The sequence below is a fragment of the Malurus melanocephalus genome, unplaced genomic scaffold, assembly GCF_030028575.1.
Source record: "Malurus melanocephalus ecotype Western Australia unplaced genomic scaffold, MMel_1.1 scaffold_260, whole genome shotgun sequence".
Taxonomy (NCBI): Eukaryota; Metazoa; Chordata; class Aves; order Passeriformes; family Maluridae; genus Malurus; species Malurus melanocephalus.
In genome coordinates this window covers 736,518-753,208 of record NW_026623492.1, presented here as the reverse complement: position 1 = coordinate 753,208, position 16,691 = coordinate 736,518, and the positions used below count along the sequence as shown (strand labels likewise).

Below are 16,691 nucleotides of genomic sequence, written 5' to 3'. Positions count from 1 at the left end.
TCATCCTCAGAGCCAACAGCAATCAGCTCTGCTGGACATGGTGGAAGCCTCCAGAAGCTTCTCACGGGCGCCATCTTTTTGGCCCCCCACTTGCAAAAACTGGGCCAAGCAAAACCAACACAGAAGGAAATCATGTATTATGATTAAACATGTTAACAATATGATTTTTGTTTTACAAAGTTAATGTGTAGACTCTTACTACCGGTGTCTCTCATGGGAAGAGAAACCTCAGGCATGCCTTTCAGTTACAAGACTGCAGCTATTCACGAGGAGAAGATACTGCCTGGTTTCAGTGTAGTTTCAGTGCCTTTCTGCAAACAGGCAGTGTTTGAGAAAAAACAGCATTTCCCTTGGCTGAGTTTAATACAGTAATGTATCTGAATAATTGTGATTGTGGCAGTAATGGCTACAGGAGGTCATTTGTCTTGTCTTTCAGAGCTATTAGTTAAGCCTTGTTTCAGCCAGCTGGGACTGTATGCTTGCATTCATCCTTACAAGATCTGTTGGTCACAAAATTCATTAAGAGAACAGTAAGATTCAAAGTCATGTAGTCAGATTTAGACTCTGTTAGTAAATGTTGAATAAATGTTGGTTWTGCTGTCATGGGACTTAATCCAGTTAATGCAGAGTGAAAGAGTTGCCATTCATCAACTTTTCACATTATAACAAATTTGAAATACTGTAGTAAATGTGAAATACTTCGAAAGGACACTGCAGAATATCTAGAATGCAAAAGTTTCAGTTTGCACCGTGTGTATATTGCTGATGCAGTGCAGTCATGTATCCATAATCCTTTTTCAGGTTACATTGGTACAGTGGGTGACTTTTCCATTCAGTATCTTATTTTACCTTCCTAGTTTTTGCAGTCAAATTGTTTTCTTCAGTGGTGCTTAATTAACTCGAGACAAAGGTTTTTTTTCCATGGACATTGCAGCTTACCTTCGTAGTTTAAACGCTTTAAAGGCTTTAATTTTTGTTCCTCAGTTGTATTTTCAGTGCAGTATTGGGCAGTTTTACTGGGCTTTTTGTTTCATTTTTTGTTTTTCTTACGGATGCAGTGTTCAGGTTTGGGAAAAAAATATATTAAAAGGTTATATTCATAAGATAAGAAATTAATAATTTGGTTTCCATTGTTTGTACCCCTAGGGAAAAGGTGGGGCAAAAACTCTCATGAACACGATCATGCAATTGAGAAAGATATGCAATCACCCATATATGTTTCAGCACATTGAGGTAAGAACTGATAGATATGATTTTGAGGGTTGTTTTTGTTCAGATGGCTAACATAATAGAAACTGCTGCCAAAGCTTATTTGTGTGAGAGAGGACATCTCTGTCCACATAATTTATACTGAAAAGGACAGATTTGAAAAAAACATTTGTTATAGTCCAGAGGTGTCACCTTTTTACTGATAATGCAAAGTCTAGTTTTAAAGTATTTAATGTTATGGAATAGTGTCTTTAAAAAGTGAAGGGCTTTTTGTTAAATTTAAAGACAGCCCAGAACAAYTTGGTATCCACATACACCAAATTTTTGATGGACAGACATTAGTTCAAAATACAGTGTGTAGAATCTATGTAAYTAGCAGACTGCTAATCTTCTGCAGTGTGGACTAAAATTGTTCTATTCTATTCAATTTGTTTTTTCAGCAAAAATGTACTGTATAGAATCTCTCATTAGGACCTAAGTACATAAATAGATCTGGGAAGATAGAAAGTGTGGTAGATTTCTGAAATGTGGCTACATTTATGAAAATATAGTTAAGTACCTATTTAGTSATGTATTATTATTGTAGTTTTCACTCTTATCATACAAATTACCTTGTATGCTGAGAAACTGAGTAATTTGTAGATGGATCTTACACTAATTAGTGTAAATAAATTAGGGTTCTGCTGTATTTGTAATCTGGCAAAAGAAGTCACTTCTGCAAATGTTAAATTTCAAGTATTATGGGAAAACCTTTAGCAAAACACTGTTGCTACAGGGTGATTTCTGAGAATGTGAATGTTGTTGAACTCAAATCCCAATGCTCATATATTTAACTTGATTTCTGTAGGAATTCATAATTTTTGATTACTATGAGTTTGTAATATGTTTATTGCTTATGACTTTGCAGGAGTCCTTCGCTGAACATTTGGGCTACTCCAATGGTGTAATTAATGGGTAACTCTTTCTCTTTTTCCTCCTGTCCATAGTGTTGTTAAGAATTAATGATGATACTCTTTTTCTGGAAGCCACACGTTCGCAAACTCAAGTGGTTTGTACAATGACACAGGAAGTGCAGGGCACCTATGTAAAGCAAAACCAAACACTACTAAAAGTGTTACACGATCTTTTCATGACTGTCCATCTCTTTCAGGATGGCACGCATAAAAWACCTGTGTCTTCCTTTCCTTCCTTTCCTTTCTTTCCTCTTATTTTTAAGTAATATACCATCTGAAGTTCATTGAAATGGCTCTTCAGAGATACCTGTTAGGATTTTCTAYTCTTTCTGGTTACTTTTGCCTTCTGCTTTTCCTTCTTGAATACCTTTATTCAAAATTTAAGTAGCATTTCTTCCATTATCTGAAATGAAAATTATTTGCTTTTTTTTTCCTTGACAGTCTGTGCAACTGTGAAGTTAATGGATGCTTTCTAAACAAAAATGTGTGTCATCCAGCTGACTTGCTTCTTGTTTAGGTGTTAATGAAAWTTTTTTTTTTCGTTATCTAATATACCAGTGTGTTTGTCTCCTTAGCTAGTATACCAGAATACTTGTCTCCTAAACAGTTTAGTCTTCGGCTGATTACAGATATATGCATATCAGAAGGCTGTGTGTCTTCTGAATTTTGTACCTTGCTAATGATAAATTGTATTTTGGTACAGACTCAAGGTTAGAGAAAAGTTGCATGAAGTTTATTTCTGTAAAGCCTATCACTGTCATGCTGAGTTAGGTGTTATATTTACTTGTATTAATTTTCTGGTTTACGGGGTGAATTTCAGTACTAAGAGTCAGTTTTGCAACTCTTTCCATAGGAAAAAAAAGACTAGCTAATCAAAGCAGCTAAACACTGCTTAACACCATTATCTCCATATATTAGTTAAGTTTGCTGTATTTAACTTCCATGTGCGTAATAGTTGAGTGGAAAGGGGGTTGTTTCCAACATAGGCCTTATGAATACAACTTGAAACTGCATTTGCAATTGAAAGTTATTTTTAATGGCAGTTAAAAACAAAACTAGCAGGGGACTGTCTTAGCTTATAAAATGCTTATCTAGCTAAGAACATTTTTTCTAATAAATGATGAAAAACAATTGATTTTCATAAAGAAAGATATTCTGTGTGATTGAAAGTCTTCACAGTTTTTGTAATTAAAGAAAAATCAGGAYTTTACATGTGTTTATTTTAATCTACGTATGCAATTTTAAATAAAGTGCCATTGGTCTTGTTTAGATTAAGTAAATTAGTCTTTTTGTTATATTTTGACATGATAAGGACAACAGACTTCTAAATGTGGGTGTGTTCTGGAATTTACTGTGCTGCTTCTCTCCAACAGAGCTGAACTTTATCGGGCCTCAGGGAAGTTTGAGCTACTCGATCGTATTCTACCAAAGTTACGAGCTACTAACCATCGTGTGCTTCTTTTCTGTCAAATGACATCACTCATGACCATTATGGAAGACTACTTTGCATTTCGAAATTTCCTTTACCTGCGTCTTGATGGTAAGCTAAATGGAAAAAAAGTATAAATACTAAGATAGGAGGTAGCATCTTTCATCAGTTTAAGCACGAGAGCCTGGATTATCCTCCTAGTATTTTCATAACAGTGCTGTGATGTGAGTATACGAAAGTAAGGACAAGTTCAGAAYACTATTTTATAATCCTTCAAGTGTATTTACGATGAAATTATGGCAGTAGACCCTAGTGGCAGTTTACTAGAATTTCCTGTATTCTTCCAGACAAGGTGCTGACAAAGACATACCTTTACTTCTCTCGGTAGAATTAATTTGCTCTGTCTTATCTATTTAACCTGCAGACCATTTGGTTGATGGATTCTTTGGATTAACACTCAGGCCCATTCCAGGAATGCAGATTATATGTAAATTTGATGCTTAGAGGCTCATTTCTTTTTCACACAGAGTCTGGAATCCAGGATCCCAATAAGTCATCACTGTCTAACTTGCCTGAAAGTATTCTCATGRTGAGAGATGATAATGCCAGTTTTAAGCCCAATTCCAATGGAATAAATGCATTTTTATCTGTTTAAAATTCAACTGCTCTTCTCAGGACAGTTGAATTTCAGGGCTGTGCCTTAATTTCACAGGAAGATCCAAAGCCTCAATTCGTTCATATGTTTTGTTACTTAGAATGAAAAGRTGGTTTAGAAACATTGTGGAGAATTACTCATTATCTTTATTCTGTTCAGTATCTCATTTGAGTGTTCAGTATGTTTATGGATGATACAGATGAGGGGAGTGAAAGTACCCTGAGCAGATTCGCAGATGRCACCAAGCTGGGTGTGAGTGCTGATSTGCTGGAGKGCAGGAAGGCTCTGCAGAGGGATCTGGCCAGGCTGGATCATGGGCCAAGGCCAAGGGTGTGAAGTTCAACAAGGGCCAGGGCTGGGTCCTGCCCTGGGGTCACAACAACCCCAGGCAGTGCCACAGGCTGGGGCAGAGTGGCTGGAAAGCTGCCCACAGGAAAAGGACCTGGGGGTGCTGGTGACAGCGGCTGAACATGAGCCASGGTGTRCCCAGGTGGCCAAGAAGGCCAATGGCATCCTGGCCTGGATCAGCAATGGTGTGGCCAGCAGRGCCAGGGCAGGGATTGTCCCCCTGTGCTGAGTGAATACCTACCGGGGAGGCCACACCTCAAATCCTGTGCTCAGTTCTGGGCCCATCACTGCAAGAAGGACATTTGAGCTGCTGAAGCATGTCCAGAGTAGAGCGACAGAACTGGTGAAGGGTCTGGAGCCTAAGTCCTATGAGGAAAAGCTGAGGGAACGGGGGTTGTTTAGCCTCTGTTACAATCTCTCTCCACACTTCCCTGAAAGGAGGCTGTAGCCAGGTGAGGGTCAGTCTCTTTTCCTAGCAGCAGGACAAGAGAACAGTCTTAAGCTGTGCCAGGAGAGGTTTTGGTTGGACATTAGCCATTTCTTCACACAAAGGATGATTGGGCATTGGAATTGGCTGCCCAGGAGCATGGGAGAGTCACCATCCCTGGAGGTGTTTAAGGAATGATTGGATGTGGCACTCAGTGCTGTGGTCGAGTTGACAAGGTGTTATTTGGTTTCAGGTTGAGCGCGATGATCTCAGAGGTCTTTTCTGATCTATTTGATTCTCTAATGATTCCCTAAATTCTAAGAAAGAAGAACTAAAAATAGCATATCCCACCTGAGTCTTAAAACTGTTTGAAAGAGGTTTCCATTTTGGTCTTCTTCCATGTTGATAATTTCTGCCTCATACTGAGCTTCTGAAATAGTGATCACTTTTACTTAATGTTTTATGTCACGCACTGTAGTGTTACGTAGGACCAGCAGCATTTGTCAGAATACGTTCTCTATTGCGAGAAAGATGAAAAACAATGAAGAAAACTATGATGTAAGATAAATACTGAGAACAGTGTGAGCGAGACTTGAAGGATCTTCTAAATATTTTTTTAACAGCATTTTAAATTGACTCCTAGCTTCATGGTTTAGTGAGAAGAAAAAGTAATAGCAAGAAATATTCTTATCCTTTACAAATATTAGTGAACATGAAGTTAACCAGTATTATCCTTGAATGCAAAATGGAACTTTGAAATGGGCACACAAATTAGTTCTCTCACTGTGGTGTAGAATGCCAGCTGGGACACAGTTGAGACTGGTGACCTGGGTTGACCAAAGGGCTTAAACAGCACTAAAATCTGAGGGAAAAGAAGAGGATGCAGGGTGCTTGTTACAGCATTTGTCTTCCCAGTCAGTCATTACAGATGCTAAGGCCCTGCTTCCCAGCAAGTGGCTGGACATCTGGTTGCTGATAGGAAGTTGTAAATTCCTCTTCTTTTGCTCGCATACTCAACTTTCACCACCACCATACTAATAAAAAAATTTTTGTAATTTCATCTTCTGTACCTGTATTGCCCCCAAGGTGGGACATTTTATGTGTTAGTCTTTTGTTACTAACTATGACTCAGAAGGCAAATAGTGACATTTTGATAAATCACTATAAAAGTAGCTTTTAAAAATATGTAATGCTGTTGTAGCCAGAAGGCATTAATCAAAACTRGAACTCTCTTCTGTTTGTATATGGTAGCTTCAATTGAAATTTATGTGATTTATAAAAAGGTATAACAACGTTAGCCAGCATTTTAAGATCTACTTCAGTAATGTCAAAACAAATACTTTAAAAGAGACATTTAGAAATCCATCTCTTGGATGTGATAGGCAGTTGACCTAAACATTCATGTCTAGCGTTATGGAAAATGTGGCAGAGGTGTAAAAAACCAGTGCACTTTCAAAGATTCCTTTAGTAACTGACACTGTATTTATATAATTTCAGTTCACATCTTTATTATACGATATTTTAATTTTTTTTTCAGGCACAACAAAATCAGAGGATCGAGCTGCTCTGTTGAAGAAGTTCAATGAACCTGGATCGCAATACTTTATCTTCTTGCTGAGTACCAGGGCTGGAGGGCTAGGCTTAAATCTCCAGGCTGCTGACACAGTTATAATCTTCGATAGTGACTGGAATCCTCATCAGGTTATTTTTATTTTCTTATCTTCATGAAATGTGCAGAGAATTCATGTTGCTTTTTTGAGTTGGATCTTTAAATAGATCATAGGGCTTGGGATGATTGGAAAAATTCAGGTAGGAGATAAAATRCTGCTTTGAGAGGAATTAGGCACACTGCCACAATCAGGAAATTTTTGGTATCAATCAGTGAGCTAATTCTATGCCTGCGTATAGATTTTATCTGAGTCTCAGGGTATCCTCAGCACTAAGAGTGTTATAAACCTGCTATGTCTGTATAACTGTACTCATTCTTTAACYATAGGATATAATAATCAGCTCCCTAGAATTCCTTCCCTTTGGAATGGAAGTCTGCAGTACTTTAGTTAAGGCTATTCCAAGTGCTACCTGTCTCATGAAATTAGGTGATGAAGTGAGTGCAGTAGTCTTTGCCTGAGACACGGAACTTACTCTGTAGGTGGTTAGTAAGTATGAATCACTAGGAAAAGAAGGTATCACACCACTTCGCTTATTTAAAAAATCCAGAAAAAGTAACTGAATTATGTCTTTACCACCTTTATTTTCTTATTTGTAAGAAAATGAATTTTATATCTCTGAAAGTACATAGCTCTGTGTGTGTTTTCAGCTGTTGTGCAAATCTATGCAAATYACATTATACTCAATGGCCACATGTAAAAGTAAAAGAAGCGAAGCTAAGAGTTTTAAGCTCCCTCTGTTCCCTCTCTCTGTTAAATTATCTTGTGTTCTCTGCCTAACAGGACTTGCAGGCCCAGGACAGAGCTCACCGAATTGGTCAGCAGAATGAAGTTAGAGTCCTGCGACTGTGCACTGTCAACAGTGTGGAAGAGAAGATACTTGCTGCTGCAAAGTATAAGCTGAATGTAGATCAGAAGGTTATTCAGGCAGGAATGTTTGATCAGAAATCTTCAAGCCATGAAAGGAGAGCATTCCTACAAGCTATATTGGAGCATGAAGAAGAAAATGAGGTAAGGTAGTTAGAAATAATTACTAAGCAAGAGTTTCAGGAAATAACTTTTTTCCYATCATTTATCAAGATTATCGTAACTCCTGAAATTAGAAATGTCATTGTAATTCTTACCATCCAGTCAGAGAAATAACTTAATTTTTTTCTTATTTTATGGTCACAGGACTGGATTGTAACCTGTTGTTGTGATGTAATGGTTATGATTAAATCATAGGGTACAATTAGGCATTGTGATTTAAAAGCAATTCTACTCTTTATAATTATTGCATTCAAACAAAGATTTTTTCCAGAACGTATTTTAAACCAGTTCCTAAATCCAGTATATGTGTTGAACTAGGCAATTTGATTTTCAGACATGCTGATCAGCTACTACTGCTTAGGTTGAGTCCTGAAAAACCCTGTTTATTGTGATTATTTTGGAACCTAGTTAAGAGTTAAGATCTGCTTTGATGTGCCTTGGGCTTAGGGCAAGCCAGAAAGTAACTATTTCTTTGTGGTGCTGTGTCCAGCCTGGACTTCTTATTAGCGCTTCTCTTCAAGAAATCTGTTTGAAAAGAGCTGTCAAATCTTTTCTTATGTTAGTGTCACCATATAGAGTCATAGAGTGAATGTCCCTGCCTTTTCATSGTGTTCTTTTATAGAACTGTGATTCTGGAATGATGAATCCATTCTTTCACCTATTACTGCAGACTCCACTCCTAATTTGTACAAAATTCAGTGTTTGGACGAAAGTGGTATTTGGGAGAAATTAAATGAATATGTCAATTATGCTGATCTCACACAAACGTAAACTCTTGTTCAGCATTGACTTTTTCCCACCTTGAAAATAACTGGTTAAAGAAAGAGCTTTTGAGACTGATCTTGTCTCTGAGTGTGTGTTGTTATGTATGAATAAGGTGCACACTGATACAAGATTCTGTATCCTGTGTTTCTCTGGCATCCTTTATTATATGGAGTAAAGTTTCAAAGATTGAGTAATTTACATCTTCAGGCATTAATCCTTTCACATAAACTCAGTATTGTGCATTTAGGAAAACATGATTAAGTTCTGCATTGTTTTAATATTTTTCATAGAAATTAGAGTGACAGACATTTTTATCAGTAATTGTCTTTTATTTGTGGTGCTAATGCTGAAATGGGGTGATACATGTGTCCCATTTACTTTTGGTATGTAGATCTGTAGTTCTAAAACAGCCCACACTATCTGTGTGAGTAGATGGATTAACTTAAAACCCTCAGTCATTTTCAGTAACCCAGTGATTAAAAAAAAAATAAATTAGATATAAATTTATTTCCAAAGCATTTATCTGACAGTGTTTCAGAAGTCTGGGCTGTAGTTCAGACCTGTGTGACATGCCTTATTTCATAGATGACTTCAGAACAATTTGCTTCTTGTGTGTTGTTCAAATATACTTCGTCTGCCATCCTGAAGCAAGCAAATTTTAAAGAGGTTTATTTGCCATAGCCCAGCATGAGTCTTCAAAGTGTTGATGTTTGCAGTCTGACTCAGAGCTGAAGCTTTCAAGTAATACTTTGTGAACAGAGACTATTCAAAACTGCACACTCAAACTTTTGAGGGACTAAGAGAAATTGAATTTATACTGCACTGGTTAGCCATTGCTGATTCTTTGCAGCAATGAGTATCAAATGGGAGATTGAAGAGAAAAAAGTAAATCTCTCATTGAAAAGTTAAAATATCAAGACTGTTGAAACAAATTTGACTTGCAAATGTGGACTAGCAAAATATGGTTTACTGATCATCTAGTTAAATATTCCCATGCTAAGCATGCTTTAAACTTTTCACACTTGTATGTAGAGCACTATGTTCTGTTCATAGTTTTTTAGTAGTTTTTTTTAAGCTCAACATCAAGACTTAMCGTAGTTTTCTTTCTTCTTCCTTCTTTTTGATCTGTTTTTTTTTTTTAGCAGTGTCAGATAAAGCAGAAAGGTAATTTCTGTGTCTTTAGGAAGATACATTAGAATAATAGCAATGTATGACAAGTGATTAGAAGTAACTTGTTCACAGAGTAATTTTTTGTTGGTACTGGACTTTATTTATAATTTTTTCTTTTGCAAGGTCTACCTGTTTGACAGTAGGATTATTAAGCCTAACCACAGATAATATTGACACTCTTGTTACAGGGTTCTCTTATTTTTTTCAGGTCAAAAGCTACTCTGAGATAATAAGGAAGTGTACGGAACTTTCATGGTGATCACATTTATAAAAGTATCTTTTTTTCTCTGTATGTGTGATCATGTGACTTCCTTTTTGTGATTGTTGAAAGAGCAGTGACTAGAAGTGAGGAGRGCTACTCTCTTAATCACTTTCCCAGTTGCCTTGTTCATGTTAAAATTTAAATTATATGTTAAGGTACAAAGATGTTCCTTGAGAATTGCATTAATGAGAACTGTTTCGGTTTTTCTTCTGAGGTGTAGAAATCCTGACAGAGGAGGGAAGATAAGGTGTGTGGATATATAAATGACTTTTCTCTTTATTTCAGAAAAAAAGCCACAGGATGTTAACTTTTTGGATGCTACATCCAGTATTCTATACTGCCACTAAGCTGGGTTCAAAACACGACTTTTCATGAAGTGTTGTAGGTCTACAGCATACTGTAATACAGGTTCAGAAAAACCCCTTGTAGAAATCACTCTAGTTTTGGGTTGGGTTTTTTTTTTTGTTTTGGTTTTTTTTTGGGTTGGTTTTTTTTTTTTGAGTGTCCTGTTGTCTGTGGTTTCAGAATAATTCAGGGAGGAAAACTGAACATTGTGGGCTTTGTTTTAAGATGGGTATCATAACTGTTCAGCTTTAACATTTTGCATTGAACAGTACAGTTCTAAATTGGTTTTCTAGTGTCTATTTCTGTTTTTATGAAATAATCCATTTTGTCTGCAGTAAATAAATGTTTGTATTCAATTTTCAAGCAGAAAATGGTCAAGCGAAAGTGATTTAGTAGGGTTATTTTCCAGTATAAAGACATGTTTCATATTTTTTTCGTTTAATCAGGAATTTTTCATTTTTCCTGCTTTAGTGGCAAAGACCTCAAAATATGGAATGGTATTTCTGAGGGAATATTGTAAAATAGCAGAATGGAAATACATCCACTTTAACAAAAGCAGTAACCATGCTTCTGACCCYGGAAAACCACAGCGCAAAATCTCCTGGTTGCGTATTTGCTTATTTCCTCATTCTCGATTTTGAAGGTGGTAGTAAGTCCCATTTGTCACTCTTACTGTATTAGTCTGTTACTTCTGAATAGGTAAACACTCTAAAAATTTTGGTTTCAGTTTAAGTGCTTTACACGTGTTGTCAGCAAAAGAGGGTCAGTGGAGCTGTGAGCTGATGGAGGCTCTCACTTCAAGTTGCATGTGAGTGCTTTCTAATCGGTTTATTCATCTTTCTGACCAGGAGGAAGATGAAGTTCCTGATGATGAGACTCTGAATCAGATGATTGCCCGACGTGAGGAGGAATTTGATCTCTTTATGGTAAGGATGATACGATCATAAATAGCTTATCTTCTCTACTGTTTTTAATGAAGGCCTTAACGTTTTTGTCACTCAAGTTTTTCAAAATGTAGTGGAGAAATAAGTTTTATTTACTTGCATTGTACATCTGGGGAAAGAAACATCTGCTTAAATGCTGAGTTCCTCAAGTGACAGACTTCAGTGATGCTTGCTGTCAGTACAGTGGAATGGTGACAATCTGAAGGAAGAGTTTCACACAACCTGAGAAATTTACAGTGCAAAATGTTTGTCACAGTTTGTCTTGCTAATTCTACAGCGTACTTTAACTATGCAATATTTCTTCTTACTTTTGTATTTGATATTGGCAAGGACAGTTACAAGAGCTTAACCATCTGAAGTACCTCTGGGCTTCACTGGCACAGTACAGAGCAGTACTTAAGTACTGAAGGTAGAGCACTATTCTCTCAAACTTTATGGAGGCTGCTTAGTTCTGCAAGGTGTAACAACACAGACACTCCCACATATATCAATGAAAGTGTATCAGGTGGAATCCACAGAAACAACTGTTGATGGGACCACAGGGTTTTAGTCCCTCATTGTCCTCTGCTCAAGGATTCATCTGCAAAACTTTGTTGTTACGCAAGTGTGCAGGCACACTTTTTACGTAAGTGACAACTGTTCAAGTACACAGTTGGAAAAGGCCTTTTTCCCCTGTATAATTGTTCCTCTGTCATTGCTGACTTGTCAGTTCAGTGCTTTCGTGCTAAGCTTCATTAAGTGTAGTCTCAGAACTTAAATCACTAAAGCCAGGCTGCACAGAAAATGAGTGCTTACAGACATCTGTCTTTTTAAACTTTCCATCAGTGATTTGGGTGTAAGGAGATTTACATTATAGAAACCAAGAGGTGGCCATTTGATCCAAAATTCAAAAGAAATAATTGCATCTGAATTATTGACTAAACATACCCTTAGTTCTGTGAAAGTAGATTTGCTGCAAGCAGAAAACTTCTGATTTCTCCTTCAGATCCTGGCTCTTGTCCCTTTTAACTTCATATGGTTGGTGACTGCCCGGCCCTCTCATTTGTAGAGATCTGTCTGCGGTCCCGCCCTACCTTTGAGGACGTCCCCAGCTCCTTCCAGTGTTTTAGTGTCTTAGAACTGGCTTGGTATCTCTTCAAGTCATGTGTCTGATTAATTTATAAAGCTATGTGGGCTATGTTTTTCATGTTAAATTAATGAAAGTTTTTAAGGGAAAGTCAGGCGTTAGTAGTAAAAATTTACAAATTTGCAGAGGTAAAACTAACATGCCTTGAAAGCCAGGGATTTGGAATTAGACAGAAAAAATACAATTAAATATTAATGGCTAAGAAATAATTCAAAGTGTTTAATAAAAATTTGTTGAACTGTTTCTTTAAAAAAGAAAAATCTGGAAAGCAAAATTGGCAGTCAGAGCTATTTGTCTATCTATCAGTATTTCAAGTCTTTCGTAGTCAGATAAAGAGCAAAAGGTAGTCTGTATTCTCCTTACAGTAGTGATACCTGTGCTGCCTCATCACCTATAAAGTTGCATATAAGTAATCAGAACTCAGCAGACTGCAATATCCAGGAAAAAAATATGTCTGGGTTTGTTAATTTGACTAGTCTTAGGTGTGTAAAAGCATTTATTTTACTTTTTTGAGGTGAACAGTTCCAAAACAAGAGGAAAGAGAGATGAGTTCCATGAGAAGCTCTTCTGTAGTCATTTTGCAGGTTAGAAATCTTGTTTGACTTAGGACCTGAGAAATGTAGTTGCAGAGCTAAATACACTCTTCAGAAAGAAGGTGTGAACAAGTGGACTTTGTTCCCATGGCTTTTAAAGGCTGCACATAGTGAAAAAAAAAAGATAGTACTCAGAGAAAAATCAGTGGTTTATATGATCTGTGCAACTCTTGTCATTTCATAAGTGTGCTTCAACAAGTTATTTTTCTGGAGAAAAACTGGTTGCTTTTAATGTTATAATTGCTTAAATGAAGTTTAAAAAAAAATTTAAAAAATCCTGATTTCTGATGTAGAAAATACRTTTCAATTGGAAGGCCAAATGAGTATCAAAACACTGGTTGTGCTAATACTGTTATTCTCCTTGAATCCAAAATGGTAGTCTAGCAGAACTGAGTGTATAAATTAAGGTTTTTTACTTTGAGTAGCTTGAATATTTTTTTCAAGGACTCTTTTAGTTATAATTTGGAAAATTTAAGATAATTGTTCACAATTTACAGGACAGCAGTGCTCTGTGATTTTTCTATACTGGAAGTTTTAGACCTTGAGTGTGCCAGCATTTAAGTTCGTGGCTTAGGTCTAAGTATTGTTAGCGTAGGACTTCTTTGTATTTTTGGCATTTGGGCCTTATTGAGGATAGTGAACACACAATTTCTTTATTAGTTATATAAAAATAATGTAGTTCTCTCTTGGACACACATGTTTTGGGAAGATATGAGAAGATAAAACCAGAGGTTTCCCACATGTAAGTATGTTTTGAGTAGTATCCTCAGAAAAAGTCAGTTTGTATCTCTGATACTTAACTGAGTGTGTCTTTAATTTTTCTTTCCACGCACTTTTATTTCAGGAAACAGTTATTATAATATACTATGCTATCATAGTGTTCAGTCTTTGTCTTAGACACAGAAACACGGTCATTGGAGAAAAAATAGGGAGTTTCAGTATTGCCTTAATGTACTTAATGATATTAAAATACAATGTCCCTGAATTCACTAAATTCTCTGCTAAATAATAGAGAAATCTATTTAATTTATCCAATTTGAGCTGTCTCTTGGTGCAGCTTTCTGTTCATCATGTTAGCAATAATCCAAGCCACATGTCTGGCTTGAATGCAACTCTTTTGAAATTAATTCCAGTTAAATGAGATGTTCTCCAAAGGGTGAAATATGGAAGTCTGCTGTAAACAACTACAGGCTGAACAGCCCATTCACTGTTGTCTGAAGTAGTAGGGAACAGGGAAAACCCACATGTATTTGTAATTGCTTTTTGAATGTAGATGGACTTGCAGACTGAAGACACGCATCTTGTATTCTGCTTTTATACAGTGCACCAGGCAAAATGATAAAGACAAGTTGCAAGATGCTCTTCCTGAGGTAGTGTTTTAGAAAGGCTTTTGAAGTGCCAAGATGAGAAAGGATTCAGCATATTCAACAGTGCCATACTACACCTCAATTTTTAAATTTGTCTGGATTTGAGCTGTCCCTCTGGAGAGATAAAACCTCTAAATTTATTCCTGTCTGTGTTTTGACTACAATTGGTATGTCTAGTTGGTGTCATGTGTTAAATACAGCATCATTCATGCAAGGGAGACATTTGCACATAATTGAGAGCTTTTTTATGAAGGTTTAGTGGCCAAAACAGTAGCCTCTTACATTGCTACAGCCAATTCTGATGCCCATCTATTTACATTATGTTTTCAAATAAAAAAAATTAAATGTTGGTGGCCATCTGTTTGTTTTCTCTGCTTAGCAGCCAATTACTGAGTGTTAAGTACTGATGACTCTTCAAAAGGCCTATTTGAAGTGCCTATTCATTTTACTTGATCTGAGTATTTAAGAAAATACAGATGCAGTTCATAGTCAGCATATGGTCAGTAGAGGTGGGTGCCTCCCCAGGAGGAATATAAAACACTTCACTTCACTGATGAGTCTACAGTAGATCATGGAACGGTATCCTCCATATCATGTATCTTTTCTGAGTTAATTGTTCACCACATTTGAAATGAATGATTATATAAATTTCAGCTGAAAGTCTTAACATTACCTTCTAAAGTTCTAATGCTTTACATAACCTTATCTGGTATTTTTGTGTTTTGATTTTTTTTTTAGTACAGCAGTAACATCAGGAAAGAATTCAGAGGTGTAAGCATGTTGGCTTTCTGGCTCTGTGTAAACAAGCTTTTCTTTGAATTTATTAATTCTCTTTTGATTCTTTGTTCCTAGTGTCAACTTCTAAATTTCATTCTGATATTCAAGCTCACAAAATTAATGTATTTTCAGTTACTCTGTTTAGTTCCATAATAGTAAAACAGCAGTGTTCTTGTGATCTGCTTTGTGTCACTTGGCTGCTGTATTGTCGTAGTTCCTTTGATGAAAAATAGTTATGGAGTAGTGAATATGACTGCAAATGCACAATTGAGTATAGCTTCTTTTTACAGTTGCATTTTGGAAGTATTTAGGAGTATCATAAGAGGGAGATACCTGTGAAGAACTTGATTTAAAGTTTCAAGTGTCATTAGATAGGTAGGCATTGACATGGTTCACTTAATAATTGCTTTAAAATGTTTTTATCCTTTTCCAATTGCCATTGCAGCGCATGGACATGGATCGTCGCAGGGAGGATGCCAGAAACCCTAAACGTAAGCCCCGCTTGATGGAGGAGGATGAATTACCATCCTGGATTATTAAGGATGATGCTGAAGTTGAAAGGCTTACATGTGAAGAAGAAGAAGAGAAAATATTTGGAAGAGGATCCCGTCAACGCAGGGATGTGGACTACAGTGACGCTCTTACAGAGAAACAGTGGCTGCGGGTAGGTTGTGCCTTTTTGATTGGTTGGTTGTTTTTTACACTTGAAATTGATTCATTTGTGGTGAGCTTTTCATTTTGAAGACTGCACCAGGGAAGAGCGCAGGGTAGAAGTTAGGCCTAAAATATCCTCATCCAGCTTCTGCTGCTATGTTGAAAGTGTAAGTTTTGAACTGTATTGCAGAAACTTAAACCAGTGTTACTAAGTGCAGAATCAGAACTACGATAGCATTCTATTGGAACTGTTCTTATTTCCATGGATTTTGACGTATTTCTTACATCTTTTGGGACCTCCGTAAATGTAGTCTTTCAAATACATGAAGAATTCCTTATTGTTCCTGAAAACTACTGGTCAGTGTATATTAAAACTTTCTGTGCTGCAGAAGCTTATTATGTTTTTAAATACCTGAATTTAATCCTTTTAAGAATCCAAAAATCTTCACTTACATTTTCTTTCTCTCAGGCTATTTAATTTCCAAGTCTTGAGCGTTTATTGACTCCACTGAGATCAAATATTTGATAAATGATATCAGAATTTGAGACCTGAAAGCAAGGATTCTAAACTTAACTGGCATCAGATCTGGAATGTTGTCTCTTACTGTTCTTTGAAATACACATTATTCAATACATACKTATTTAATACATATTATGCAATGAGTAATCATAATACATATATGTGTCTTTTCAGTGTGGTACCAGCAGCATGATAAAGAGGTGAAAAAAGATTGTTGGAAAGGCTTTTCAGAAATTTGATAATACTGTGATTCCTAGAACTTACAAAGTATTATAAGTGCAGAACTAGTTTACATGGTTTGACAGAGTAAGTTTTGTTGTAGAATAGTTACAGTACCAACATGAACATACAGTGTAGGTTTTTTGTATAATTTGCAAAAGGAAGATAAAAATCTGCGCTTCTGAATTTTGAATAGGATGTTTGTGAGAGTGCATTGTCCAATACTGTACTA

At 36.4% G+C, this 16,691-nt stretch overlaps 1 protein-coding gene across 5 annotated transcripts in view; it reads left to right on the top strand.

Moving 5' to 3' along the window:
* The window catches only part of SMARCA2 (SWI/SNF related, matrix associated, actin dependent regulator of chromatin, subfamily a, member 2), a 114,114-nt gene that overhangs the window by 61,452 nt on the left and 35,971 nt on the right, over positions 1 to 16,691 (top strand). For all 5 annotated transcript variants that reach the window (XM_057375865.1, XM_057375861.1, XM_057375863.1 and 2 more), the window contains exons 22-28: positions 1,147 to 1,233; positions 2,117 to 2,163; positions 3,536 to 3,702; positions 6,559 to 6,722; positions 7,472 to 7,699; positions 11,108 to 11,185; positions 15,512 to 15,730. In XM_057375865.1, coding sequence (XP_057231848.1) covers positions 1,147 to 1,233; positions 2,117 to 2,163; positions 3,536 to 3,702; positions 6,559 to 6,722; positions 7,472 to 7,699; positions 11,108 to 11,185; positions 15,512 to 15,730 — 990 coding nt within the window. The remainder of the gene's footprint in view (positions 1 to 1,146; positions 1,234 to 2,116; positions 2,164 to 3,535; positions 3,703 to 6,558; positions 6,723 to 7,471; positions 7,700 to 11,107; positions 11,186 to 15,511; positions 15,731 to 16,691) is intronic.